Source organism: Triturus cristatus, chromosome 12 (genome assembly GCF_964204655.1).
Source record: "Triturus cristatus chromosome 12, aTriCri1.1, whole genome shotgun sequence".
Lineage (NCBI taxonomy): Eukaryota > Metazoa > Chordata > Amphibia > Caudata > Salamandridae > Triturus > Triturus cristatus.
In genome coordinates, this window is record NC_140595.1 from 547,721,223 (window position 1) to 547,748,539 (window position 27,317).

At 41.1% G+C, this 27,317-nt stretch overlaps 1 protein-coding gene across 1 annotated transcript in view; it reads right to left on the minus strand.

The window, feature by feature from the left end:
- Positions 1-470: 470 nt before the first annotated feature.
- MMP2 (matrix metallopeptidase 2) overlaps positions 471-27,317 on the minus strand; it is a 181,736-nt gene continuing 154,889 nt past the window's right edge. Inside the window, exons 10-13 of the mRNA XM_085636921.1 lie at positions 22,267-22,403; positions 10,084-10,243; positions 6,320-6,429; positions 471-3,961 (exon numbers count right to left, since the gene is read on the minus strand). Of these exons, the coding sequence (XP_085493047.1) occupies positions 3,858-3,961; positions 6,320-6,429; positions 10,084-10,243; positions 22,267-22,403 (511 nt within the window). The 3' untranslated portion in view covers positions 471-3,857. The remainder of the gene's footprint in view (positions 3,962-6,319; positions 6,430-10,083; positions 10,244-22,266; positions 22,404-27,317) is intronic.

Below are 27,317 nucleotides of genomic sequence, written 5' to 3' on the forward strand. Positions count from 1 at the left end.
GCAATGGCGTGTGAGCGTGCCTGTGTATAATCACTGCTCTACTTACCTTATGAAACAGTATTGATTTAAAATTTCTGTGCTTGGAATGCAAATCATTTCAGCCCCAGCCACCTGTTCAAATTGTTAATCCGTCTACATTGAAATATGTGGGGGAAGATCTCTGCATTATCAAGGCTCATCCCTGAGGGGCTCTGTACCGTGTCATCGCCGCAAAAAACCAAACATCAGACTTTTTTTTTAAACAACTGTAGTCATATGTCTTTCTACAATACTTTACTTCTGACTTTAATTTTCCAGTTGCTTTCCTCCCCTTCCTTCTTAATGTTCCTGCACTGTGTAGAGCATCCTTGGTCATATGAGTGTGTTAAAACAACAGTAAATATAATTAATAACAAATTAATTAGCCGCCGTAACAATCTTAAAAATGAGTCACACTGAGTCATAACTTAATAAGGTTAGAAAAACATGACTAGTTTAGACAGTAATTAATTTATTTTTCAACTGTTGACATTGAACGCTTGCAGAGTAAGGGACAGGTATATGTTTTTAAGTCGACTACATTTCAGTTATAGCTTGATTTTCCGGATAAAAAAATATCTTAGTGTTCTATACTGTCACAAACAAGGGACCAACACTAACAATCAATATAGATAAACCTGACATTTATGTGTTGAGATATTGCTTTCTTTTACATATCTATCTAAACTTTCAAATACAGAAAAGTGTAACCTAGTTCTCTAGGCACACTGCTAAATTAAGTAAGGTTTCTTATTTTTTTTTTAAAAAGTACTTTAAAAGAAAACATTTATGCAGCCTCAATATAAATTAATGCACTTCATATTGGAAGTTCATATTCAAAGACAAACTATACCTTTCCGTCCTATTTTGTTATGTAGACTGGTGAGATACGCACCGCCTATTTAGCTTTGTGTAACGCGGACACTTCTTACTTGCACCATTCATTCAAATGTGTGTAAAATCTGGAATGGTGACATTTCTTACCTGGGTTGACTTGATTTCCGTTGACTAGTGAAGAGTTGTATTGCATTGTTATTACTAAAGTCAGTTTTTGATACACATTTACTAGATTACATTTGTTGTGAAATACAACATTACGGTTGTATACTTACAAGCTAACAGATGGAAGTATAGTTAATACAAGTCATTTTTGTTGATGATAACATTTGCTGATTTCTGGCTACTTCACTAAAGTTTTCTTTGTAAATTGGAGGACCAAGCATAATTCAGCTGTCTCAGTATGGCATATGGAACAACGTTTGTAGCCAAATATGGAGAATGAAATAGAGTAAATGAAAACATCTTATTTTGAAAACTTATGTTGGGTACTCTAACCTAGTTCTCTAGGCACACTGCTAAATTAAGTAAGGTTTCTTATTTTTTTTAAAAAAAGTACTTTAAAAGAAAACATTTATGCAGCCTCAATATAAATTAATGCACTTCATATTAGAAGTTCATATTCAAAGACAAACTATACCTTTCCGTCCTATTTTGTTATGTAGACTGGTGAGATACGCACCGCCTATTTAGCTTTGTGTAACGCGGACACTTCTTACTTGCACCATTCATTCAAATGTGTGTAAAATCTGGAATGGTGACATTTCTTACCTGGGTTGACTTGATTTCCGTTGACTAGTGAAGAGTTGTATTGCATTGTTATTACTAAAGTCAGTTTTTGATACACATTTACTAGATTACATTTGTTGTGAAATACAACATTACGGTTGTATACTTACAAGCTAACAGATGGAAGTATAGTTAATACAAGTCATTTTTGTTGATGATAACATTTGCTGATTTCTGGCTACTTCACTAAAGTTTTCTTTGTAAATTGGAGGACCAAGCATAATTCAGCTGTCTCAGTATGGCATATGGAACAACGTTTGTAGCCAAATATGGAGAATGAAATAGAGTAAATGAAAACATCTTATTTTGAAAACTTATGTTGGGTACTGTTTAATCACTCTGTAAGTACCAGATGGTAGCTATCTCCTCCAAGATATAAGAATTGTTGGCAAGAGTGGGAAATAGAATGGAGGCATCTTAACCCAATAATGCCCAATACTGGTGAGCAAATTGCATTTCAATATATTTCTTACTGCCATGCAAATGGTTGTGGTTTACTGTGTCTGACTATCTTTGTGCTGAAACAAGTTCCATAGTAGTTATGTACTAGCTGATTAACAACCGCACAAAAGAAAATGGTGTGAAATCCTATTGTGTTTATCAGTCTCACCAAAATGCACTTCACTATCACTATCCTGTATTAAATAAAACAGATATATTTATTACGGATTTTAAAAAGTACAAACCCATACAAATACTAGGTCTAGGTCTGTACCTAGACAAATATTAATGATCCCACTGTTCTGAAGTACGAAGTCTTTGGAGATGCCCCACTGTGAACATCAACATTTGGTGTAGTTTTTCTTGTGGAAAGCACAGGTGATATATGGCACAGAAGTAGTGTGTATATTTGTACAGTATAAATTATGTGAGAAAAAAACCTAAGCTATCTTTTCATCTTTAAAAATGATGCCCAAAGTTTATTTACTTGTCATCATATTTTTGTGGTTATTTGTAAACATTTATGATTTGATGGTGCAAGTTTGCTGGACTGTTACTAGATTCTTGTAACACCAACTCAATCATTTACAGGTTTAGATTTCAGGAGTGTTTTCAGTGACTGCATTTTTTGCAAATCCTCCTATATTATAAACAAATCTCACAGCACTCGCCAATAGAAAACAAAGAATTTCTAAATGTTCATAAACAAAACACTAGACCTTTCACTTTTACAAAATGGGATAACTTCCCCTAAGCACAGAACCACATTTTTTAAAATTTCTATTTGAGATTTTACAGGTGTTTTGACTTCTCATTGAAATCAATGGGTCTCTTTGTCCCTATTTCAGACAGCTGTAGGCAGCAGTAGTTCCACTACATCATCCAGGATCAGGAATCAATTACTCGAGGCTGGTCTCTCTAGCCATGGCTCTCCAGCATATAATTGAGACTAAAAGCCTGAGCACCTCTGCAAACCACATGCATCAGGGATGACAAAAACTGGGTTCAGTACCATTGGTACAATAAAGGCTCTGACTAAGGTTGTTAAAAGGCCCTCCATATTTTAATGAAATACTGTCCTACTTCCCACCCCTCCTAAAAGACCCTCCTTACCGTATTACCAAACTGAACTTCTGTCCACCTCTTTCTAAAAGACCCTCCTTATTTTAATTATTCCACAGTGTGCCAAACCCCCTTCCAGCAGAAACATGTAATCAAAGAGAGAAACAAATTTAACATGCAAAATAGATTCCCTTACAACCTATAAGCTCACACGTTAAAGCAGCAGTTTGTAAGAGCTTGCTTTACACAATTTCTACATGCAGCTGTTTTGAAGAGCTGCTTAGTTGATTTATAGTTTCCACATTATTGCTCACTTTAAAAAAAACAGAAAAATGCATGGGCCGATCAGAACTTTCTTTGTATTAGTTGCAAGATCATTAAGCTGCCTATCTTCAGCTACATAGTGATAGCTATATTTAACTTTAATCTCTGGATTTATACTTCAACCTGGAAGTTCTTATATTTTTAGGAAATGGATTGAAAAAATACAAATTTGCAAGCCTTATGCCAACACATCTCTTCATAGAAGGCACACTTTTTTTTAATACGTTTTAAAATTACTTTATGAAAGATATTGTAGAGTACTGATACTAAGTTACCAGGTACCAGTGCCAGACTGGTTCATTTAACAGCATTACAATCAATCTTTAATTACAGATAAAGAATATAAAAAAGGAAGTAAATGTTGTTTTATGAGCCCTTTATAAAGTTCAGCAACCCAGCCAGTCACTTTTCACATCACCAAATTTTACAATCTTCAAGCTTATATCTTCAACTTTCATATAGTACCAGTCCTTGAAGAAGTATGAAAAGCCTGTGAAAGTAGAAATATTATTTTAGATAGCATAAAAGAAAGACAGCAGCCATCCGAAGTTTATTCAACTGCAAACATTGCTGCCCTCGTAAATTAATTTGAAAGGAAATGCAAATGGAAACACAATCATCACCCAAGGCAGCTATTGGTGTTTATATGAATATTTTAGAAATATAAAAACACTTTGTAGACTTATCATGCTCATTGACATAATTATTGAATTATTTTTAATACTTGGGAACATGGTTAATAAACTAAATAAATGTGGTCAAAAATATTAAATCTTTCAAATGCACACTTATACCGTACTTGTATCTGCGGATTGTCTACATAGCTTACTATCAGAACGAATATTGCAGGGCATTAGAAGTATTATTGGAAGTCTACGGCTTAGGTAAACTTGCAGGGTGGTTTGCTGGAGATTCTCGGCATCCAAAAAAGAGGAAAATGCCTGCAACTCATAGGCTTAAACCTACGCAGCCTAAATTCCTCCTTACTTTGTTTTTCAAAGTTCAATATAAAGGGAACTCAAGGAAAATAGTTCAAGAGAAAGAATGACAAGAAAAGTCTTGAGGAAGTTACAGGTATAATGAGTGCTAACTGCTGACCCTCACAAGCTGTGGCAAAACTAACATTTGGTGGAAATTGGTTGATCAGCATGGGCACAGACCTTAATACTTGTGCTGTGAAGAAGTGGTATAATGCAAAATGATGGGTCCTCCCAACAGAATGAGATGAGGGGCCCCTTAGTCTCCCAAATCTCACAGAGATTCATTGGTTTTGGTTGTATTGGGGTCCCCTGAGGGACTGGGGTCCCTCTGCCCCAAAGAGGCTGCAGGTGCCTGTGTTAAGCCCCTCCATTGAGGAGAAGTATCTAATAGCAACCCTTGTAGTTTCACACAACTGGGCCTCCATACTTCCCCATCAGTGAGTATGATCATGAATTTATATGGATATTGTGTGGTGCATAAATGGTGTCCTTTGTGAGAAGAGATAGAACTTCCATCACAAAATGCTGATTCTTTGCATAGTTTTAACACCATCTCAGTATTTCTGTCTTTCTTGGACCCCCTGGGGTTGTGTGTCAGAGCTGGTATAGCATTTTATCCCTATCTTGTTACCACATGTCCTCCAAAATTAGGCAGTGCCTGCAAGAAAACAAAATATTGACCAACACCAGATCGACTTCTTGGACGTTTCTGCCCGTTGACAGCTTGACCCTGCTCAGAATGAATGGGTGGTGTTAAGTCTGTCCACATCCCTATGAAATTAGTATCTTTAACCAACACATATTGGGGGTTGGGAGTACCATTTTGCTTATGGGATAGTGTTCAGACTTCGTGAGATTTTTGGCTTGTTAGCTATCTAAGCCGAAATCCACTGAGGTGTTCACACTTGGACCTTCAAAAATGGAGGATCCAGCACAAAGGTTGGACATATCATTGCACACTTGAAACTTGGTGGTATCTTTCATTGTATTTTCAATTTAATTAGATGAAGATTGCAAAATAAGAACTCAGTAAAATATTAAGACCAAAAGACTGCTGCCAATCTCAATAACTCATGATTTCATGCCCATTGAATACTGTTGCCCAAGAGTTTGCAATGTTAACTAAATTGTAGCGCCTTACCGATGAAGAGCTATAAATATGTCTAGGGCATACACTGTCCTTATAGTTTCCTAGGCCCATCAGTTCCTGTGTTTGCCATAATCCCTACTGCTTTATTTTTTGTTGTTGCAAATAAAGACTCCTCTGAGGATGAACCTGAAAAGGAGACCTAGATAAAAGGCATGACAGTGAACATTGTAAAAGGAGGACAAATACCTGCTTTCCAATGCGGATCCACTTACCTACTTCCTGCTAATGCAGTGTTGCTACTACCACATGTAAATCATGACAATCGTTTAGACTGCAAAGCTCGAGGTGATTGCCAGTCAGATTTCTGCCTGCACACATCTGGGTGATGCAACCTTCACATCTTGAAGGTTTTCCATTTATTACATTGTGGTTATTCTCAAACTCGAAAGCAGGCTTAACATGTGTGATTGGGCATTGGTGGTTCATTAGGTAATTTGGATCTTCATCTATATGTACCTTAAATATGAAGTACTTGATCATGCTGCATGATAGTAAACCAAATTGTTTTTATGAAAAAGAAGTCTAGCTACTGAATTTATTTTTATAGAAAGAAAATGAAAGATACTTTATATTTCACTATAACAATTGCCTTCTTGTATAGTGTGAAGCTGTCTACCTGCTTAGTAACCACTTGAACTACCTCCATGAACCACAGAGACAGGCTGTTTTCTTTACAACTAAAAAGCAACTTATGATGTCAAACCAAATTTCAGCTTACCACTTCCGTTGTGATCCAGGACTGCATCTAAATTATCTGGAATACCATTCCAAGCATCGGAAATTAACTTAGGGAAACCAGGGTCCATTTTCTTCTTCACTTCATTATACCTGTAGACATTTTAAATGTAGATTAAAAAAAATATATAGTGACACACAATTAAAATAGTTAATAGATCGGCTGTATCATAGAAGGGTTGCTCAACATTTGGAATTAATTTCCTCCGATTTTGGAAATATTTTCAATGTTACGTTTTCTAGGGCAGTTTATACTTTCACCTAAAATGAAACAACTACACGTCTAGATGACTGCTTATTAAACCACGTTAAAATGCAATTTCTGAATTGTTTCTGAAGCAACAACAATAGCCCTGATCTACCCTTCTTGGGTGTCGATTACGATCCAGTTCGGAAAGGCTCTGAATCTGATTCAGGTTTGCCGAATCTGATTCGAAACCCTTGTTTCTGACTGAATCGTACCCAGTTCCGAACAACCAATTACGATGCCCGAAACCTTTCTGGCTGTCCGAATCTGTTCCGAAAGGCATTCGTACAGGTCAAGCCTTTCGGAGCTGATTGGTACAGCTCTATCGACACGGTTACCGAGCGAGCGATTACCATGACGGATTCGGACAGCCATTCCAATTCAGCTTGCCCAGAATGAAACGGCTGATGGAATCTGTCTTTGGGGGCCCATAGCAGACACCCCTTCACCCGGGGTCGTCAAAATCGGGCCCATGGGGGTACACAATGATTCCCCCCTTTCCAACCATGCACAGTGTGTTAGGCACCATGGGGTGCCTGCCACAGGGTGCACGATTTTCCCCTGCCACCCCTTTCTTCAATGGGAGCCTGTGTCCTTGTGCGGAACACAGGCTCCCATTGAAGTCAATGGGTGTCTGACCAAATCATATCCGGAAGCATCTGGATGTATCCAAATCGCTCGGTCGAACTCCCCCCTATCCGAGTCGTCCGGAAAGCATTCCGGAACCGATTCGGTCGGAATGCTTTTCGGACGAGATTGAATTCGGCCTCTAGGTTGGCAATAGAGTTTGTAGCCACAGAAGGTAAGCTGCTTACATCTTGTCGTATGGTTAGGTAGAAGTAGATGTAGAGGTCTCATGGGATTGCTAACACCTCCACTTTCTTTTATCTAAAAGCAGATTGCCTTTACTTTACCCTTATATATTCAGATCGCCTTTTAATGCATCTTACCATGTGTACCTCACCAAATTCATCACTTTGTTTCCTATTTTGGGTTGCACATCTGTGATTTTAGTTTTATGTCGAAACCGTACGTTGTTATCGCAGATTTGGCCATTGTTCTTCTGAGATCTAAATTGTACATCTCCTGCTGCATCTCTGGGATCTCTGTCTCAGAGTGACTGTAAAGTCTGAATCTGTTGGAATCTTCTAATTTGGCCTCCGCATCTTAGAGTCCGTCTATGGGATGCCCTAAGGGGACTCAGGAGGTTTCATGCTCAAAGAGTATATAGGAATGAGGTTTGAGGTGCTACCCAGGGCTGAACTTCGTTTAAAGTCTGTGGGGAACTGCATTACAGCATTTTGTATCTTACTGTGGTTATTCTAACAGGCTAGTTACTTAGGTGAATTAGTTAACTAGTTTGTTTTTCACCATGACCATTGCATACCTGCAAAACCCCCTCCTTTATGTACTGCAAGGTGGCCATAACTAAGCTGCATTGATTCCTGATGCTACCGCAGGGCCAACACTACATGACATCTGTGCAGTGTACCTCGTATGGGATGCTCCTGTGTACACTCCCCATTTTTTCCTCCTACATCATGACTTCACTGTGCCACCGGCTTAACACTCCATTTCCTACCTCTTTTGTTTTTATTTACAAAGTATTTGGCTCTCTTCTTTTTGCTCCTGCTGCCCTTCAGGATGTTGCAGGCCCCTTTGGGTGCTTTCAACCTTGCGATTCTTCTCCCTCCTGCCAAGCGTCACTGCCTTTTCTGGATTATCATCCACTATCATGTGAGTTCTCCTACTTCTTGAAGGAGCAGGTTTGGTGCGCAGGGTCACTCCTGTTTTGTCACATGTTACATGATCGAGCTGAGTTACAGGTCACATAAAGATATAGTGAGATTCTAACAAACTCACAAGACAAGTATTTTGATTTTGGCAACAACTGTGGCGAATTTAGTACAACATGTATTTGGGACCATTCACAAGGAACTAACTTTACTATGTTACTTCACACCTGCAAAGGTTGTAGGTACAGCTGATTTGTATTATTGTGAAGGAAAACTATGCTCTTAAACAACTAGAGAAATGTACCAGGGTTGTCCTCTCAGCTTAGTGGCCATTTGACTATAACTCCAGCTTGATCCTAAGGGCTGGATGCAGGGTTTGGGTCAGTACTAGTGAAAAACATTGATCTACGTATTCACCGAATTTGCTTTAAACTGGTTATTTCTAATAGAAAATACAAAACTTCAACAAGCATTTCTAATTAATTAATTTTTATACCAGTCAAACCTATTCAACTAAATAAGAAAAACAACACCCCAAAACCTCTGTCATAAAAAGATACAACCACAAATAATGTATAATTTGAAACATACCAAGTGAATCAACATTAAGAAGGTAAGGTTGGCAGAAAAACTAACGATGGAACAGAAGAACAAAGAACTTGGTTAAATGCCATCGATAACTAGCATCTGTGTGCAGCAAAGAAAGGCAACGGAGGAAAACTAATAACAGTATCTTTTACATAATTACAGGTCTGGGAACAGGAGGGACAAACAAGTGACTAGGAAACAGAGAAAATGAGGGATCGAGCTTTGGAGGGTAGGAGAAGCAATGGCAAGCAATAGAGTGAAAAATATATTGTGCTAAAACCTCCAGAGACCAAATATCACCACAGAACACAATAAATGTGAAGAGTAACAGAATTATGGAACTGCCCCCATATGCTGAAAATACATAGGAATGGAAAACCAAATAAACAACAGGAACTTGGGCATTGCTTGACTATGTTCTACTCCTAGATTTTGAGCCTCCTGTTTGAAAACAGATAGATAAGCAAATACTCCATTAATTTGAAAAATATCTTGAAATATTTAAAACTATTTTTTTTCTTAAATCATTAACTCTGCCTTATTGACCCAACCTTCGAAAGAAAAGCTGGGATTTAATATTGTCTCACAGGGTAGAAGCACACACGCCAAAAAATGTCTCCATATGACTTTCATTCAAGCATGTGATCATAAATTCAGGGCATGATTTTAAATGCCACACATGACAAAAGCACCTTGTAGTTAACACGATCTTTCCATGTGTGTTTTAGCACATTATTTACTCCTCATGCAATTGATGTTTGAGAAGATACTACAGTGGTGACTAGCCATATCAGCAGCATCAAAATCGCTCTTTGGTTTCAACTCTCCACAACCAAGGAGGACATATGAAGCTCCACTTTAGTACCTCAACATCGACTGCAAAATATCTACCTCAAAACTTTCCACTGCACAATATCGTCAAAGTTACTATGAAATTAGAACCGAAAGTACACAGTTTTGTCATGTCTGCTAACCAAGACAATATTGGGCAAGTTGATATCTTGCATCAATATAGTAGCAATACAAAATAAATTGTTTATCCATGTGTAGCCATACTAGTCTCCATGCATTAAGGTTGTAATGATCACAACCTTCTAATAAATACAGTACAAATACATTTTCAATAATAATCATCAGTTAGGTGTCTGAATGCAGTGCACATCTGCTAACTCCTACCTCCAGAATTTATCCCCCGAAAAAATGTATGTCTTTTTGTTTTTGCTCCAGTTGAAAGCCGCATCCACGTGTTGCACATCAGGAGGTAATCCGAGGCTGGTAAGCCGTTTGGGGTAACCTCTTTCCAGTGTGCTAGCAGAATAGATCCAGTACTCATTGCCTAGGTATAAACACATTTATTTAGTTAGAAATCTAATAAAACATCATGGCAATTTAGTTATTTCAGAGGGTGTGGCACAGATGTGGAGAAGTTCCCAACTATGGCAGAGAGTTGTATTAAAGACAAACCAGTGGAAAGACATGTTAAAATTGCTTCTAATCTTTCAAACAACTCTAGTTTGCAAAAATTATATTTCCATTATCAGTTTATGGTTGTACAAAGTGATCATGTAATTTTACGGTTTTAGGTTAATTAGAACATTGGAATGTTGAGCGCTCCAGTGAAGACAGTGGAGTGCTCTGGGCTTCTAATGGCTGGTAGAAGCCCGGAGCATCAACATTCCAATGTTTGTTCACAGTGGTTGCTGTGAACAAAGACCTTACAGAGTACATGGGGATTTCAACCCCCTTGTGCTGTGTAAGGCCTTTGTTTTACAAATCGGAACATTCTGCCCTCTAGGGGCGGAATGTTCTAATAGCCTTAGAGCCCTCTGTAGAGAGCTCTACCAGCCATTAAATGCCCGCTCCCTTGTTAAAGGCCTGAGCTGACCTTTAATGGCCGGTAGTACCCACTACAGCGGGCTATAAGGCAGTATTTGTCAACCATTCCCCCTCCCCCTTCCAATACTATTGTGTGTTCTATACTGGTGCACGTGGTGTAGGCATTCTTAAAACTGTCTCATTACTATGGTTGCTGAATGATAAACTGGGCCTTCACATCATGTTCAGATCCCATATATAGAATTGTACATTGTTAGCTGTCAGCAATGGGGTTGGAGTTCAGAGTGACATCATTAACAGTAGAGTTTGATTTTTCTTTGATGTCCCTTGAGAAGAAAAAAGCTGTTATTTTTTGTGTTGTTATTGAAACCCGCAGAGTCTTCCATCATTCAGCTCATTTCATGGTCCAGTGCAGCCAGTAGGGTGCAATGAGACATACCCAACAAATAGAATTATAAATGGGTAATAGTGAGACCATAGGCAATTTGAGCTTTGCTCTGTTTCTCTGTTTGATGTCGTTCACAGCCCCACTGTGAAAAACATCCAAGTTATTCATTCCACAGCAATACGCATTAACTTTGAAGAGGATATTATTGACTGTAGAATTCTGGAGACGGAAAAAAGGGGTAAATACAAATACACAATACAAATAATATAAGCAAATAATCCCAAGCGGTCAAACGTCTAGCAGTTTAAGAATTACATAAGTATAATTTGTTCCTGCAAAATCTAATATAGACATAGAGCCTGCCATTAAAGGCACACTCCAACTTTAAAGGCTGAACCGAATGGGTGGAGAGAGAATGGTTGACCAATACTGCCTTAGAACCTGCCATAGCGGGCTCTACCGGCCATTGAAGGCCAGGAGCAGACCTTTAGTGGCCAGTAGAGATCCCTAGGGAGCGTGCTAAGGCTATTAGAACATTCCGCCCCTAGAGGGCAGAATGTTCTAATTAGTAAAAACAAACCCCTCTTGGAGCCCGAGGGGCTTTAAATCCCCTTGGGCTCTGAGAGGCCTTCGTTCACAGCAACAGCCGTGATAAAAGTCAAACATTGGAATGTTGGAGCTCCGGGCTTCTACCAGCCATTAGAAGTCAAGAGCACTCCATTATTTTCAATGGAGCTCCCAACATTGCAATATTCTACTGCACCTATAACTGTGGAAAGGAAAAATGACCCCCTATGAACAAACTCTGTTCCTATGCACAACCACCCCTCTGTTCAGTATACAATAGGGTACTGAGATTATATTATATTTAACTTACTTGAGATGTTGGCCTCATGCTTTATCCTTCTCCCTCATGCATAGTAATATTAGTTTCAACCATTCTTCCTTTCAGAAACGTACTAATTGTGTTAGATCCCCTCAACTGACATTGCATTCAGTATCTTGTCTTAAGCACAGGCCACATCAGGTCATCTCTTTTCTTAGTGTGGAACATCATGCTTATAAGGTTGATCCATTTCAGCACCACTGATGTCTGTCTTACCACACTTAGGGGCTGATTACGGTGCCGTTTCGAAAGTATTCCAAACAAATCGGTTTCCAAATGGTTTCCGACTGAATCTGATTCATGGAGTCTGACCGACTGATTATGATGGATTCGAACACCGTTCAGTTGGACTCCCATGAACTTTAATGGGAGCCTGTGTTTCGACCGACTGCCCAGGCTCCCAATGAACAAAAGGGGTGCTTGCGGAAAATCGTACACCCTGTGGTGGGCACCCCATGGTACCTGCCACACTGTGCATGCATGTAAAGGGGGGAATCAGGGGTACCCCCACGGACCCCATTTCGGAGACACCCAGGTGAAGGGGGGCCTGCTAAGGGCCCCCAAAGTCAGGTTCCGATAGCCGATCCATGTCAGAACAACTGATTCTGAAAGACTGTCCGAATCAGTCCTCGTAATCGCTCGGTCGGCTTCGACTGACTTGGTTACTCTGAATGCCGTTCGGAACCGAGTTGGAAAGTCTGAAAGGTTGCCAACCATCTGTTCTGCTTGGGCTTTCGGATCGGGTGGAACCCGCTCTACAGAGCCCTTCTGACCCAAAACAGAACGTTACCCCCTCCCTAGGGTCTTTTTACACCCAAATAACCACATATATATGTACCACCTAAGGACAGGGAATTCCTATTATATATATATATATAAAGACCTCACAGCCTCGCAATCTCAGCAACCATAGTCTCGCGGCCTTAGGCAGACCCAGAATCTCCTACCCATTCGGCAGCGACACACAAAGTCTCGCGACCTTAGTTAGGTCCAGAATCTCCTACCCATTCGGCAGCGACACACAAAGTCTCGCGACCTTAGTTAGGTCCAGAATCTCCTACCCATTCGGTAGCGACACACAAAGTCTCGCGACCTTAGTTAGGTCCAGAATCTCCTACCCATTCGGCAGCGACACACAAAGTCTCGCGACCTTAGTTAGGTCCAGAATCTCCTACCCATTCGGCAGCGACACACAAAGTCTCGCGACCTTAGTTAGGTCCAGAATCTCCTACCCAGTCGGCAGCGACACACAAAGTCTCGCGACCTTAGTTAGGTCCAGAATCTCCTACCCATTCGGCAGCCTTAGCACGAGCTCATCCTATTATTACCGTAGTACACGACAGGGGAATTGGGATTACCATATATTAGATCACACAAAGACCATTAGCAGAGCACAACCTGTTCTCTAGTTTGAGGGGCTCATTTCCTCCTCATCCAGTTATCACTTACCTGACCCAGATTAACCCCGGTTCATGTCGCATTAGCTCTGGCGGAGAGGCTAGGCTATCCTTCTACGTAAAGACACATAACACATGCTAACTTACAACAAACTAAATACTTTATTTAAATGGCACATGCACATTTACGGAACACATCATACATATATAACCTGCAAGGAAAGTAGAAGATTAAGTCATACACTTCAAAGAAAAAGGGATCGACTGCACCTTAATAGTATATAGCCTGTACTCGATGGTCATCTAGGTTCCCTCCTCGTCTATGCCTCGGCTTAGCCTGGAAGTCACCCCTCTGCAGTTGTGGGTCTGCTTCCTTCTCCCTCTCCGAGTCACCGGAACCTGGTCCTCATCGGCTACTCTCTCCTCTTTGGATTCAAGTTCGTCATCAGTCTTCCCTGGAATAAGCAATAGCTCTTCTGCTAACGGCCAGATGCCGCCTATGGTCTAGAAGCAAGTGCCCGTGTCTGCCTCAGACTTTCACTAATATAGATGTGCATTCTCTCATGGAAATTTCCAGCTCGAAACCTGCCGCCCACCAAATTCCTGTACCTCCCCGTGCCAAGGACACGTTCCCAGCCGGCCGGCCTGTTGTAGTGTCTTCGGCATGAAGGAGAATACAATCCTTCGATAAGGGCCGGCCCGAACCGGTTCTCTCCAAGCGAATAACACCTCCTAACTAAAACACTGCCTATGACCTAGAAACTTCCCAAGCTGCCAGAGCAGGAGGAAAGATGGAGTCTCTCCCGTTTAAGGCCTACCAGGCCTGAATGCAGCACAGCTCCATTAGATACCCTTACTACAGAACATATTACCCCTAATGCTAACGAATCTATCCCCTAGGATATGTATGCAAACCCTGATCTATGGGGAAGAACACAGGATCATGTTGAAGTGCCTAATAAATAGGCTCTATACACTACTCTAATCCTTAGACTTGAATGGAAAGAGACTGAAGTCACATTAGGCCTCAATTAACACGGGAAGGCCGGGAAAATCGGGCAGTACATTCCACCCTTGACTTCAGTCTATTATACATTCAATAAACATGACTAACATCGGTGGAGGAATAATATCTCTCCCGTTTAAGGCCTACCAGGCCTGAATTCAACACAGCTCTATGAAATACCCTCACTATAGGGCAAGTTATTCTCAAGGCTAACGAATCTATCCCCTAGGCTATGTGTGTAGGCCCTGAGCTATGGGTAGGAGCACGGGATTGTGTCACAAGTGTCTAATAGATAGGCCCTATTCACTACTCCAGTCCTTAGACTCGGATGGAAAGAGACTGAAGTCATATGGATCGTCCTGCAACACCGGAAGGCCGGGAAAATCGAGCAGTACACCATCTTAATCGGTCGTTCGGAAATGTGTTCGAGTCAGTCGGAAAGGTGGTTTCCGAATCGGATTCGGATGTACAAAATGCCATACGGAGCCTTTCCGACTGACATCGTAATTGGCCCCTTAGTCTCCGTGTCGAGTTTACAGGTCACTCCTACATGGCTTTTTGCTAACAATAAAGCAAGAGCCCTGAATTTGCTGCTGGGTTTCTTATTTTCGAATGAGGAAATAGGCCCAATCCACAGTCTCTGGGTTCATTAGAGCTGATCTCCCCATAAAGTCAGATAAGGAATGTTTGAGTCTCTCCTAATATAACCAAAGTTTGTTTTAAATTAAGGATTTTTTTTCGTATGTATTATATTTCTCAAAATAGAATATGGTATTCTCCCAATTCGTAGAATGAATAGGTAATATGATTAAGATATCAAATGCTAAAATAAGTAAGGGAATCAATTTCTATGAATGTGCATTTACTGAGAAAACTCAGGCACACAGGTATGAAGCCTTTGCGATGTTGTTGCATCACACAAGGACAACGCAAAGGCTTCAGTAATATTATACAAAGCTACGCAAGGCTTACTTTGCGGGCCTTGTGTGGCTTTGTAAAGAAATGTAATGGAAGGCAGATGCTTGTTCTGCGTTACGTTACATTTCATCTTGGGAGTCCCAATGCATCCAACCATGGATTTTGGTGCACTGTTAACCCAAGAATGTGTCTAAATGCTATGTCTTCCCAAGTGAGGCGTAACAATGAGAACTATCTTTTTCTCCTCTCTATTTCCTCTTACTATGGGTGCTAAATTTTGAAGCACACACAGAAAGAGAAAGATGCCTCAAATCTGCCTGTAATGCAGGCACCCGCGCACTATGGTGCAAGGGTGCGGCGTTGGTGGTAGGCTGCACACAGTTCACCAACGCAAGGAGAGAGCAGAAATGCTCCATATCTTTTTACATATAGAGCATTTCTGCCCTCTACCTTTCACACAACGGAGGGCAGCAACTTTGCTTGCTTCCCTGCATTGCATGAAAGTTTAGTAAATGTGCCCCCTATGTTCTGCAAACTACAGCAAAAGGCACTTGCTAAAAAAAAAAAAAACAGAACAGTAATACAAATGTTCTCCCCATAATGAGCCATTGTCTTTAAAATGTGCAGATGGTGAAGGTGACAAGTGGGAAGGTTCTCACATCATTCTTCATAGTGATATTAGATCTGATTAGGAGCGCTCACTCAGGCAGTCTTAATAGTGAGGTAATATTACGGAGACTAACATAACAAAATGTTTTAAAGCGCAACATTGCATAGCGCGCTCTTACTCTCAGATTCTCTGATGTACAACTGTAAGCTCATGATGCAACTGTTCATTGTTTATAGCCTGTGGGTCTGGCTGCAGAAAACATATGGAACATAGCATTCATTGTTTACACATCATCATAATCCGTTGCATGCAAGGCTAAAGCCTTTGTTTATAGCATTTAGACACAGGCGCTATTAAGACATCTCCAGAGACTAAATTTCTGAGGGAGCTGAGGTTCTGAGCAGAGAAAAGATAGAATTTTTTTATTTTTTTTGCCTGCTCTATTGCGTAAGCTTGGGTGGAAGCTCATAGGTGTACACACCACGCAAAAAAATAAAGGCCATGTAACGGACCAAACCAAAAATCTGCCTAGATATTTTTGTATGCTCACCGGACAATAATATTAGGCCACTGGGGCCATGTTATATTAATGGATGCATGGCCTCACTGGTTGCGCTGAATGCAAATGTGGAAGTTCCCCACATTATGAAAACATGTGCTCTCCTTATTGCGGGAGGGAACTCACAAGTTTATAGCATGACCTGCAAGAGTAGGGTAGTGAAATAGAGCAGCGGTTTGAAACCTGTGTTCTCTTTCATTGAATATGGCAGATCAGCTTGACTTTGAAGCGGGAGACACGTATCCCCCTTAGGCAGGTGCAGTGTGTGACTGCACTCACCTGCATAGTGATGCGTGGAGGTTCTACTGGACCTCCGATCCTCCATCTAAAAGGCGGCCTTGGGGCTACCTCTCAACATGGACCACTTCCTGGTTTGAGTGCTGGTGTAAAACTGTTCCTCAAATTCTATGGAGCAAATGAGTAGCAGTCACTTGGGATTGTGAGGGTGCATAGTGTTCTTCAGCATGGTCAGTATAACAGAATACAGAAGTGGTTTTTGACATCTGTTGTAGTGATCGACACCAAAATGGAGCCACACTCATTGTAATGCACCTGGAAAATGTATTAAATGTTGCAACCGCCAGTATCCAACTTTGAGTGCATGGTCAGCTGCTTGTAGATAGGTAGGATATGGGGCACAGAGTAGGTGAAATAAGTGTAAACATGAATGTACGCATATTAGCTCAGTGAGGAAAACTATTGTCTGACCCAGCCTGTCATCTGCACCCTGGTTGCCCTGCTGGCTGATGGGACCCAGTCTAAATTGTATGTGGCCTGAGGCATTGTCATGTTAAGGTCTTTCAATACTTTGGTGACTAGAATGGTTAGCGCCTTTATTTTAGGGTGAAGTCTATTATCTGTAGTGTTTTTCATATTTTGCACTTTATGTCAAAAATGTGTCATTTATACCTTTTGTGTAGCCCATGGTGCAAGAACTAGAGTAAGTCTGTTCTACATATTTCCTGGGTCTAAAATCCCGTTCTACAGTTCACGTTTACCTGGGCTGGATTGGTTTATATAGTCGAGTATGGAGCATATTTTTAACAAAATTTTCTCTTGAATTGGCCTGGTGGAAATAACTGTATATCAAACTGAGAGCGACCCCTCGTATGATTAGGGGAAAGGGGTACTAATCACAATAGTACAATGCCAATCCCTTCACCAATACACAATGGTACAATACTATTACACGATATCACACAAAAACAATTCAATATCCCAATATTTGTTACATTTATTATAAAAAGCATACATGTATCACAGTTAAAATCAATTATACATTGCCCCAAAACATGTTAAAAACACATCATTTACACAATTGTAAATCAAAATACAAATCACAACCTGTTATGAGCCCGCATAACAGAAAACCTAAATAGACAGTGCACTTTGTCATCTATTACACATCCTGCATGGCCATCAATTTATATCCGCAGTTTGTGATATGTTAGACACAATGATATCTCCAAATAACTACGGTGGTCCCCTGGATTGTGTATGTAACTTGCGTCAACGCGTTTCGATGTTTTTTTCTTATAGAGCCATCTTTTTCAAGACAATTCATAGGCTTATATTCTTGTCGGCTCAATTCGAACCTTTATGTTTCCCTTCTTTTAGCTTGAACAAAGCTCCATGTGCTTCTTGTTAATTCAAGTCCTTGGGAGTTGTGTATTCCGTCCGCGGTGTGCAGAGTTAAGGAACACTTGCTGCGTTCACGTGGACACGCTTCTTTGGCTGTTGCTAATATGGAAATGTCGCTCAATTGTTATTTTCAAAGGCAGCGGGGGTCCATTAAAATCCTCCCTTGTATAGCACCACCTTGCGGCCTGTATTTTCTGACGCCGATACGGGAGTACTCCTGCTCCGTCGTTCCTTAACTCTGCACACCGCGGACGGAATACACAACTCCCAAGGACTTGAATTAACAAGAAGCACATGGAGCTTTGTTCAAGCTAAAAGAAGGGAAACATAAAGGTTCGAATTGAGCCGACAAGAATATAAGCCTATGAATTGTCTTGAAAAAGATGGCTCTATAAGAAAAAACCATCAAAACGCGTCAACGCAAGTTACATACACAATCCAGGGGACCACCGTAGTTATTTGGAGATATAATTGTGTTCTAACATATCACAAACTGCGGATATAAATTGATGGCCATGCAGGATGTGTAATAGATGACAAAGTGCACTGTCTATTTAGGTTTTCTGTTATGCGGGCTCATAACAGGTTGTGATTTGTATTTTGATTTACAATTGTGTAAATGATGTGTTTTTAACATGTTTTGGGGCAATGTATAATTGATTTTAACTGTGATACATGTATGCTTTTTATAATAAATGTAACAAATATTGGGATATTGAATTGTTTTTGTGTGATATCGTGTAATAGTATTGTACCATTGTGTATTGGTGAAGGGATTACCATTGTACTACTGGTGGAAATAACAGCTGTGCTTTCCAGCTGGCAGATCAAAGCCCTTGTAAGCAATATCCCCATTTCTGAAGACTTTAACTGTGGTACTAGATGAAGGGTCAGGGCTGTGATTTATAGATGCTGCTAGCAGCATATCATGGTTACTTAAGGTAAGAGATTTTACCAGCCTCACCAACAGAGGGATGGGAGATCCAGGTGTATCAGGAGGCATTTTGAAGTTTGGGAGGGAAGGGGAAGACATGACAGGGTGGGCATGACTACAGCAAAGCTGGTTTGACCAAATATCATCAATATGAAATTTTCCCAGCGAGCCACGTAGGTTTCATTGGACTAAATCGTGTTAGTGTAACTTAGACGTGGCAGTGTTAGATTGAGTTGGTAGCCCTGCTGGACTGATCGCAGAAGGAATGGGCACTGTGACCAAGAAGTTGTTAGCATACATGGCTGTAGAGCCACCAGAAGCAAATGACACCTTGATACAACTGAGGCCCAATAAACTCACATTGACATAGGGCCGCCAGTCCAGCTTTTTGACATTAGAGGCCAGCGGTAATGCAAATAACATAGACCTGAATTATGAGCTGGTCCAGAGATATGTCTGGGGGAGAACTGGAGATGAAGTATATGAAGATTTCTGAAGCGTATTTTATTCTTGGAGACACAGGACTTGATATAGAGTTTGTTGGACGGCTTACTCTGCCACTATCGTGGCAGATATGCCGTCTAAATGTGTTACATCTTATGGCACTTGCAATACGGTGAACAGGATATCTGTCACATTCCTGTTGGAGTAACCAGGAGCCAGACTTTAAATCAGGCCCATAGTTTCCTTGTTTGTACAGAGGTACATCTGATGAGCAAGTGTTCATACATAGATGCAGCCCAGGGAAAAAGATCATTTAACTAATTCCACTGGAGGGACTTGAAGTTATTGTATCATTTGAATCTGGACACTAAACATGCACTACACATTTACGAGGAAGGCTCTTCTAGTTTCGAGTAATGTTTTTTCAGAGAATCTCCTGCCCTTGGTAGAGACCAGAACGGTGGAGCTTATTGCGTCAGTAGGGCAAGAGACATCATTAGGTGCAGAGGTGCACCTGGGGTTTTCACTCGAAGATTGGCTTGTGAGAATGAAATTGCATCTTTACTACCGAATTCGCCCGTTGTGAGCTCCACGTCAACCCTGACTCGCAAAAACGTAGCCAGGTAAGCTCTGAGAATCTAAGCCCGAGGTCACTGGTTGATAGGTCACATGTGGGGTGGTATGTAGCCGGCAGACAAACGCATGAACAGGAAGCCTTAGATCAATCACACAGATAGGCATAGCAACACTACATTGGTCAAGGGAGATTGGCCCCAATAAAGCACACATGGCTAGAGGGGTATGCACGCTCCTAAAACACCACAAAGTCAGATACCACATGAGTTAGGAACATATAGCCAGTCAAGCCGTGTTGCAATCATGTGTAAAGATTCTGTTAAACCTCAACCCACAGCTCTGTGTGTTCCCTCATCTAGGGTGCACACTCAGCTACATTTGCTAGTGTGATCTTGGCGTTGCGACAGTTTGAATTATTGGTGCCACACCTGAAGAAATGTGCAAGAGCACCGCCCGTGAATTCAATTAACTTGAAAAAAAATATTTTCAGTATGTTAGCCACACATGAAAAGACTTTAACTTCTCATCAGGTAGGAGTGTAATATTCAGTGGCAGTACAGAAACCAATGGACTTAAAATCCAATTCATCTGTTAATACACAGAACTATGAACTGAAAAATACATAAAAAATACATACAGTAATATTTGCACCATCATACAGATCAATATTTGGAAATGCCACTGCTTTTCAACATGGCTAAAAAACATTGACAACGCCAATAGCTCTCGGATAACCAAGCCATATTGGCTTTCCCAATGCTTGTTTTATTTTACTTTCTGCACTCCATTGGAGTGCATGTGTAACCTTACTCTCTCCTCCTGTCTCCCCACACTCTCTTCATTGCCCTCTCTCTGCTCCCCAGTCTTCCATCGCCCCATTCCCCATCATGCTCTTTATTCTGCTCCATATGTTGAAAAAATATATATATTTTTTCTTACGAAGGCCGTAGCTGCAAGGTGCTGTGGGGCCATTTGCATGAGTTTTCATAATTTTTGTATACTAATTTTTCTTTTTTTTTCCATTCCATTTTCCTATAATTTTCAGTTCTAACATGGCTGTCCACCACATGCATCATGATGCATGTGTGTATTGGTAGCACCAGGGAATGTTTTGTTTTTAATAGAAACCATTTTCTAGGTTGCCAGCCATGCATGCACATGCGCTTTGACATATGCACACATGTGCAATAGTAAAACAGGATTGCCTTTGCCAGTGCTTGATTCTAAGAGTAAGTAAACCACTTCTCAATATACTCTTACTTGGAAGACTGGGGGGCATATTTATGGTTTTGCCTCACCCTGCACCATGCAAGGTGAATCAGGGTGGCGCAAAACCTATAATAAGATTTATCAAGCCACTCAAAGCCAAAGAACCCGGCCCTGCGTGGCTTCATAAACCTAGTGTAACGCAACTCGCTGCCATGCGTTACATGGCGTGGTGAGGGCGTTACATGGGTGGCGCATGGGTGTTCCCAAGCATCCACCCTTGTATTACAAAATCTCAGATTTATCAAGAGTGGTAGACCTGAGAATGCGTCACAATTGTAGGCATTTCCCCAAAAAAGAATTTTATTTCTCCTCGTTATTTTCTCTTTCTAAAAGTGCTGCATTCTGCTCAAACTTAGAAAGAGGAAAATGCCTCTGAGGATTGTTTTGTGCAGGAAAGTGCCCCTTGCTGCTCATAAACAACGCTGCCTACAATGCAGGCATCCTTGCACCATGCTTTGGTACTAGGCAGCACGTTGTGCGCCAGTGCAGGCAGAGAGCAGGAAAGCGCCATATAATGTTTAAATACGGTGCATTTCTGCCCCCTCCCTTTCACGCAGCACAGCAAGGTGGCTTTATGCACTGCGTGAAAGTTTGTTACATTTGTCCGTAGTGGATTGTGCAGAGATATTTGCCATTATTGTTTACTTCTGGTCTGTTTGGACAGCATACAAGAATGTTTGGCGTTTACAATAAACCATGCACATTTTGGGACAATCATGGGGAGGCTGCTCGCCTATGAGTTCTCATGAAAAAGAACCACAAGATCTACACGTGGGTTTTACTGATTACATCTGCTAAACTATTAAACAGAACCTTGTGTTTTTTAAGGGATGGCTGCATTAGTCCATGAAAGATATGTGGGAACATAAAAAAGAGAATAATTCGAAATAAGTACCTGCGAAAAATATTGTCTTCTCTTCCTGAGGAGCTTCGTAGACGGCATCAATTTTTTCTGGCAGCTCTGGCCAGAAGGTGCCTATGAGCAGAGGGCCGGAAGGTTTGCTGCGCGGGTTCACGGTCCTCCATATGAATCTAAGCAGAGCAGAAATCACAGCAGGTTTACAATGGGGCACTTCATCAGCACATCTGTTCCTCATCGCTGCGGGCTGTGCTCGCGCCCACACACGCCCACGCGCCGGAGCTGCAGCAGTACAAAGCTGTCATTGCCTCCCAATAAGTTGAGACAAGAACCTGACTCAATACATTCACTTGTGTTTTTAATGACGATGTCCTTGCTTTTTTCAGAAATAGGATGTGTGAGTTGTCCCTGACTGAATTCTGACTCTTATCCTGTTTAGGAACCCGCTTAATTGTTTTAGCCAGCTTTTTGGGAGCGCCTGCTTGTATTTAACCATTAATATCTATGGCAGTCAGAAGGCAGAATTAACCAAGTCCTCTGGATTAGGGAGAGGTACTTCGACAAGCGTTTTGAATATTTTAATCCTGGTTGGGCGTCACTTGAGGCAAGCTTGTCAGCTGCTTTCCTAGGGTAGGCTCAATATATTTCTGCGGGGAGCCCACTCTGGTTCCCAAAGATGAGTTATTATTGGAGGAAATTAGTTGTAAGCATATTTTTGTGCAATCTGCAGGTTACTCATATATAACTTGCAGTCAGTTCTTTATCCGCATTTATAAAGGTGATTCTCTCTCTCTCTCTCTCTCTCTCTCTCTCTCTCTCTCTGTCTGCCTCCCTCCCTCCCCTCTGTCTCTCTCCCTCTCCCCCCCACCTTTCTGCATCAGGTGCATTAACAAACCCAGATATTTAACTGGCACTGAAACCTGGAACTAAGAATTGGTCACAGTGGGCTGTAGAACACTTACACTTTTTATTGGAAACAAATACCTGCGGGTTTCGTCTTACCACATGCTCGTTTTAAACAACTCATAATGGTCCTATAATTAGGTAGTTCATATAAGTGAGGTAAATATATTCAATATATACAATTTACATTAAAGTGCCCTGTGCTAGTTAGTAGTCAGTATTATGATTGCTGTTCTCAATGGTGCACAGTTCACCAACTGCGAAACCATAAAAGCTGACGCGCCCCTTTCAGCTTTTGATACTTGGAACTTACATCTCTGAGCTATGCTGAAATTTGTGATCAGAAAAAGGTAATGGCTGTAAATCCCTAGTAATAAGCGCTATGGATGTAAAAGGGTGGGGATAGCCAGGCATTCTTCAGATCAGGAATACAGGTGAATTATTACAGGTGTGTAGGATGTCTCTGCTGATAAAGTAGGGCACCATGGAATGTTGTAGGTGAATCCTAGGATCATTATGGGTGTCTAAATGCTATGAAACCAGGGATAACTGCAAATCAGTGTGAAAAGCACAATGTAAACTATTTGGACTTAAAAAAGGAGCAATTTGTTTAATGCTTTAAGTAGTAGATGATTAATTGCTGGTATACAGTATCACACAGAATGTGTATAACACCCAATACCGTTACTCAAAACTCAGAGAAAAATAAGACTTTTAGCTCAGGTTATGCTGTGATAGGGGAAAATCTCCTGATAATCCCTTCAAACCTACTGATGAAAATATGTGGGACCTTCGACCACCTCCCTTCTACAACACTAGGATTCATTGATGCTGCTGTGGCCTAGAGCTGGCTTCACTATTGCAAAGGCACAAGCATAGAACCCACCCCAGGTTAAAGACGGAGCGACCTATTAGCAAGATAGGCTTGGGCCCACCTAGCACAGGGTGTCATGGATCTGGCACTCCGTGCAGGTGACCCATTCTGAAAGGTATTAAAGAGCTGGCAGGGGAAACACAAAACACATTATCACCTTACAGCCAGGTTTAGGCCAGAGTTTGATGCTGTCTAAAGCTATAACTGGCACGTTGCCTCATGATGTCTGTATGCATTGGTAATGCGTTTTCTAACGCTGTGTGGCAGAACAATGTCTGTCCCTGGTGAAGATCAGAAGAGGACTGGACCTGCTGTCTGTGACCTGAGTGAAGCCTTGAAGGGCTGGACCTGCTCCCTCTTGTACCCAGGACAAAGAAGTGGACTCCAAGGGAGAGTTGGCTGACCTCTTGTGTGGTTGTGGGAGACCACAAGCTGCAAGAGGACTTTTCTTGGAAGTACTCAGCTGACAAGTGGTAACTTGATCTGGACTGAGCACTGCTGTTGGCCTCTGCCGGACACCCTGTGAGCCTATAAGTGCCTCCCCAGAGATCCTGGAGGGTTTTAGAAAGGTACTCTTGTGGTGCATTGGGACTTAAAAGACTCGGTAAGAAGGTGAAATCTTTGCCCAGGATGAACCTGCTTGTTGCATCTGCCCCACGCTCCATGGTGGTGAGCCTTACCTTATGCCTATATCCCAGCTAAGTGCAATTGTAACTGGTGCTTTGTGCTTTTTGGCACTATTTTGACTTACAATTTAAAAAAAATTCTGAACTCTGGTTCTCCTTATTGGATTTTTGTCATTTTGATGTCATTTCGTTTATTAATTTGACCCCATATTCTAAAATCGGTGGTAATTTTTATTGTTTTGCATTTTCACTTTATTTATTTTTTGGCACTGCAGAAATACTTCACACGTGCCTGTCTGCTCTGTGCAATAGCTACCACGGGGTTGCGCCCAGGTTAATTCAGTGTCTTTGAGGGTTCATCTTGACAGGAGATGTGATTAGGCCTTGACATGGGTAGTCACCCACATCAAATAATAATCCAATTTTGTACACCAATTTAAGAAGAGTAAGTTTGCTCTGTTTTATCTTAAAAGTATTTTGCTTCCTGTTAGCTTTGTTACAAATGAGATTAGAATATTTTGTTTCACAGTACTATATTTGCTTAGATATAATTAAGTCTGTCTCTACCATCTACCTCACTCTCCTATACTCCTATGTTTATAAAAATGTAATATTTTAAACTAAAATAACCACTGACATTCACAAGTTATAGATAACTGAAATAATTAAAATCCACACCCTTGGTATGCACAATGTTGTCATAATGATGTCATTTCAGATGTTGCATTGATGATGCCACAGAACATGCCATGAGTGATGTAATATGTGAGATAATATGCAGTGCATAGCGAGTGCGTGAGTTATGGTTACTTCAGTTAAATATAACTGGTGAATTTCAGTATTTTAGCATTGCAACTGATATTTTCACCTATATATATATATATATATAGTCACTTTAACCTTTGTTTTTTTAGGGACTTTGTCAGGTTTTTAAATTGTAAAGTAAAACATTATAACAATACCTAAATATAATGTCACTTTAACCTTTGTTTTTTAGTGAATTTCTTGTTTGTTTTTTATGTAAAGTAATATTTTATTACCCAACTAAACTAGGCCTACTCCACGCACAGCCAGTGAGGGGTCGCCTGTACCAGGCCCTGCAGACAACCACCGCAGGCAGACAATCCCCTGCCATGCACAGCCTACAGCTATATGCAGCATGGGGTTGGCCACAGAGCCTGGCCTGCAGTTAGGCCCTGAATCCAACACCCCTACATGCTGACAACCCCGCCACACATGCCCTTTAGCTATGTGCAGCATGTGGTTGGCTGCAGGGCCAGGCCTGCGGCCAGACTCTGCGGCCACCCACCAACAGGCAGCCAAGAATCTGTTGCTGGCCAACCTGCATGTTCTTGAAGTGGGCAATTGGGTACCGCAGTGCTACCACAAAAGTTCATTGGGAGCCACACTGAGCCTCACTGTAATATGCCAGTACCTCAGAATAGTGAAAAAACAAATCTTTTTAATTTGATCCCAGGGTTGTCCTATTATAAACCCCTACAAGGGCCCGGGGGTCAAGATACCTGTACACTGCATCCTTATTCCTTATTTTTATTTGTTTTCTATGACACAGAGCCCTCAAGTCATAAAATGGCGGGCAAACACTTTCTCTTTATGTTGTGGCCAGCCAATCAGATTGCTTGTTTTGCGCATGTGTTACCGGGGTACACCACATTAGTTCTGCAGTGGTACTGTGTCACTATTAATACGTACATTTTGAACCTTAATTTCTTGAAAAATACTGACTAATTTACATCAAATCACAAAAAGCATTCGTTCTGGGTAAAAATCTAGTTTCCTGCTGAATTTGGTGAAATTCTTTACAGCCAATTTGGCTGTAGCGCTGCTCAATTTCCCTATGGGAAATTGCATTGTGAAAACGCTTTTTGAGCTCTTCCCCCCCATGTTTCTAGGACCCCACTTGATAGACCACCTCGGATCGTTTCATGAAGGAGCATCAATTGTGCATGCTGTTTGGTTATACCTACGAGGATCTTCGAGCATGTTTTGGCCAAACAGAAGTCCAAATATGAGTGTGAAAGTTTGCAGTTCCCACATTGGTATTGGCAGGCGGGCACTGAGCCTTTCCTTTATCAAGGCCCTGTGCACAATACCTGTAACCCTAAAGGTCATGGGGTGAGGTCTTTGACCATACTCAGTGCGCTCTGGAAGGGAATGCGGTTTTAGCTAAGTCCTGCAAGTAAGACTTTTCCCGCAAGAACCAACTAGACATCTGCCTTTTTCCCATGATCTGGATGCAGGCCAAACACAAACTCCATGGCTCAAAACCCCTATCTGTACAGCTCACTGTACTGGTCCTTTGCTATGGCCAGTATATTCAGGACCTGACTTAGTGCAGCAATTTGCCACAAATTGCTGCACTAATGTTTTCAATTATGTCATTTGTGATGCCATCAGTGATATCATGTGTAAGATCATGAACAGTCCATTGGGAAGGAGGTATAGTTGCACTGCTCACTCTCACTCATGAATGTAGGTACTTTATAAGTTTTGCATCATAACATTATCATCATTTCAACCTATTAGTTTAGGGGAATTTCAATTTTATTTAAAAAAATAATTTAGCTATGCAAGTTGGGGTTTTGGTTTGTGTGCTTTTGGTGGACAGTTGAAGATAAAGAGTTATAAATCAGCCCTTACACGTTGTATTTTCTGAGTATTGC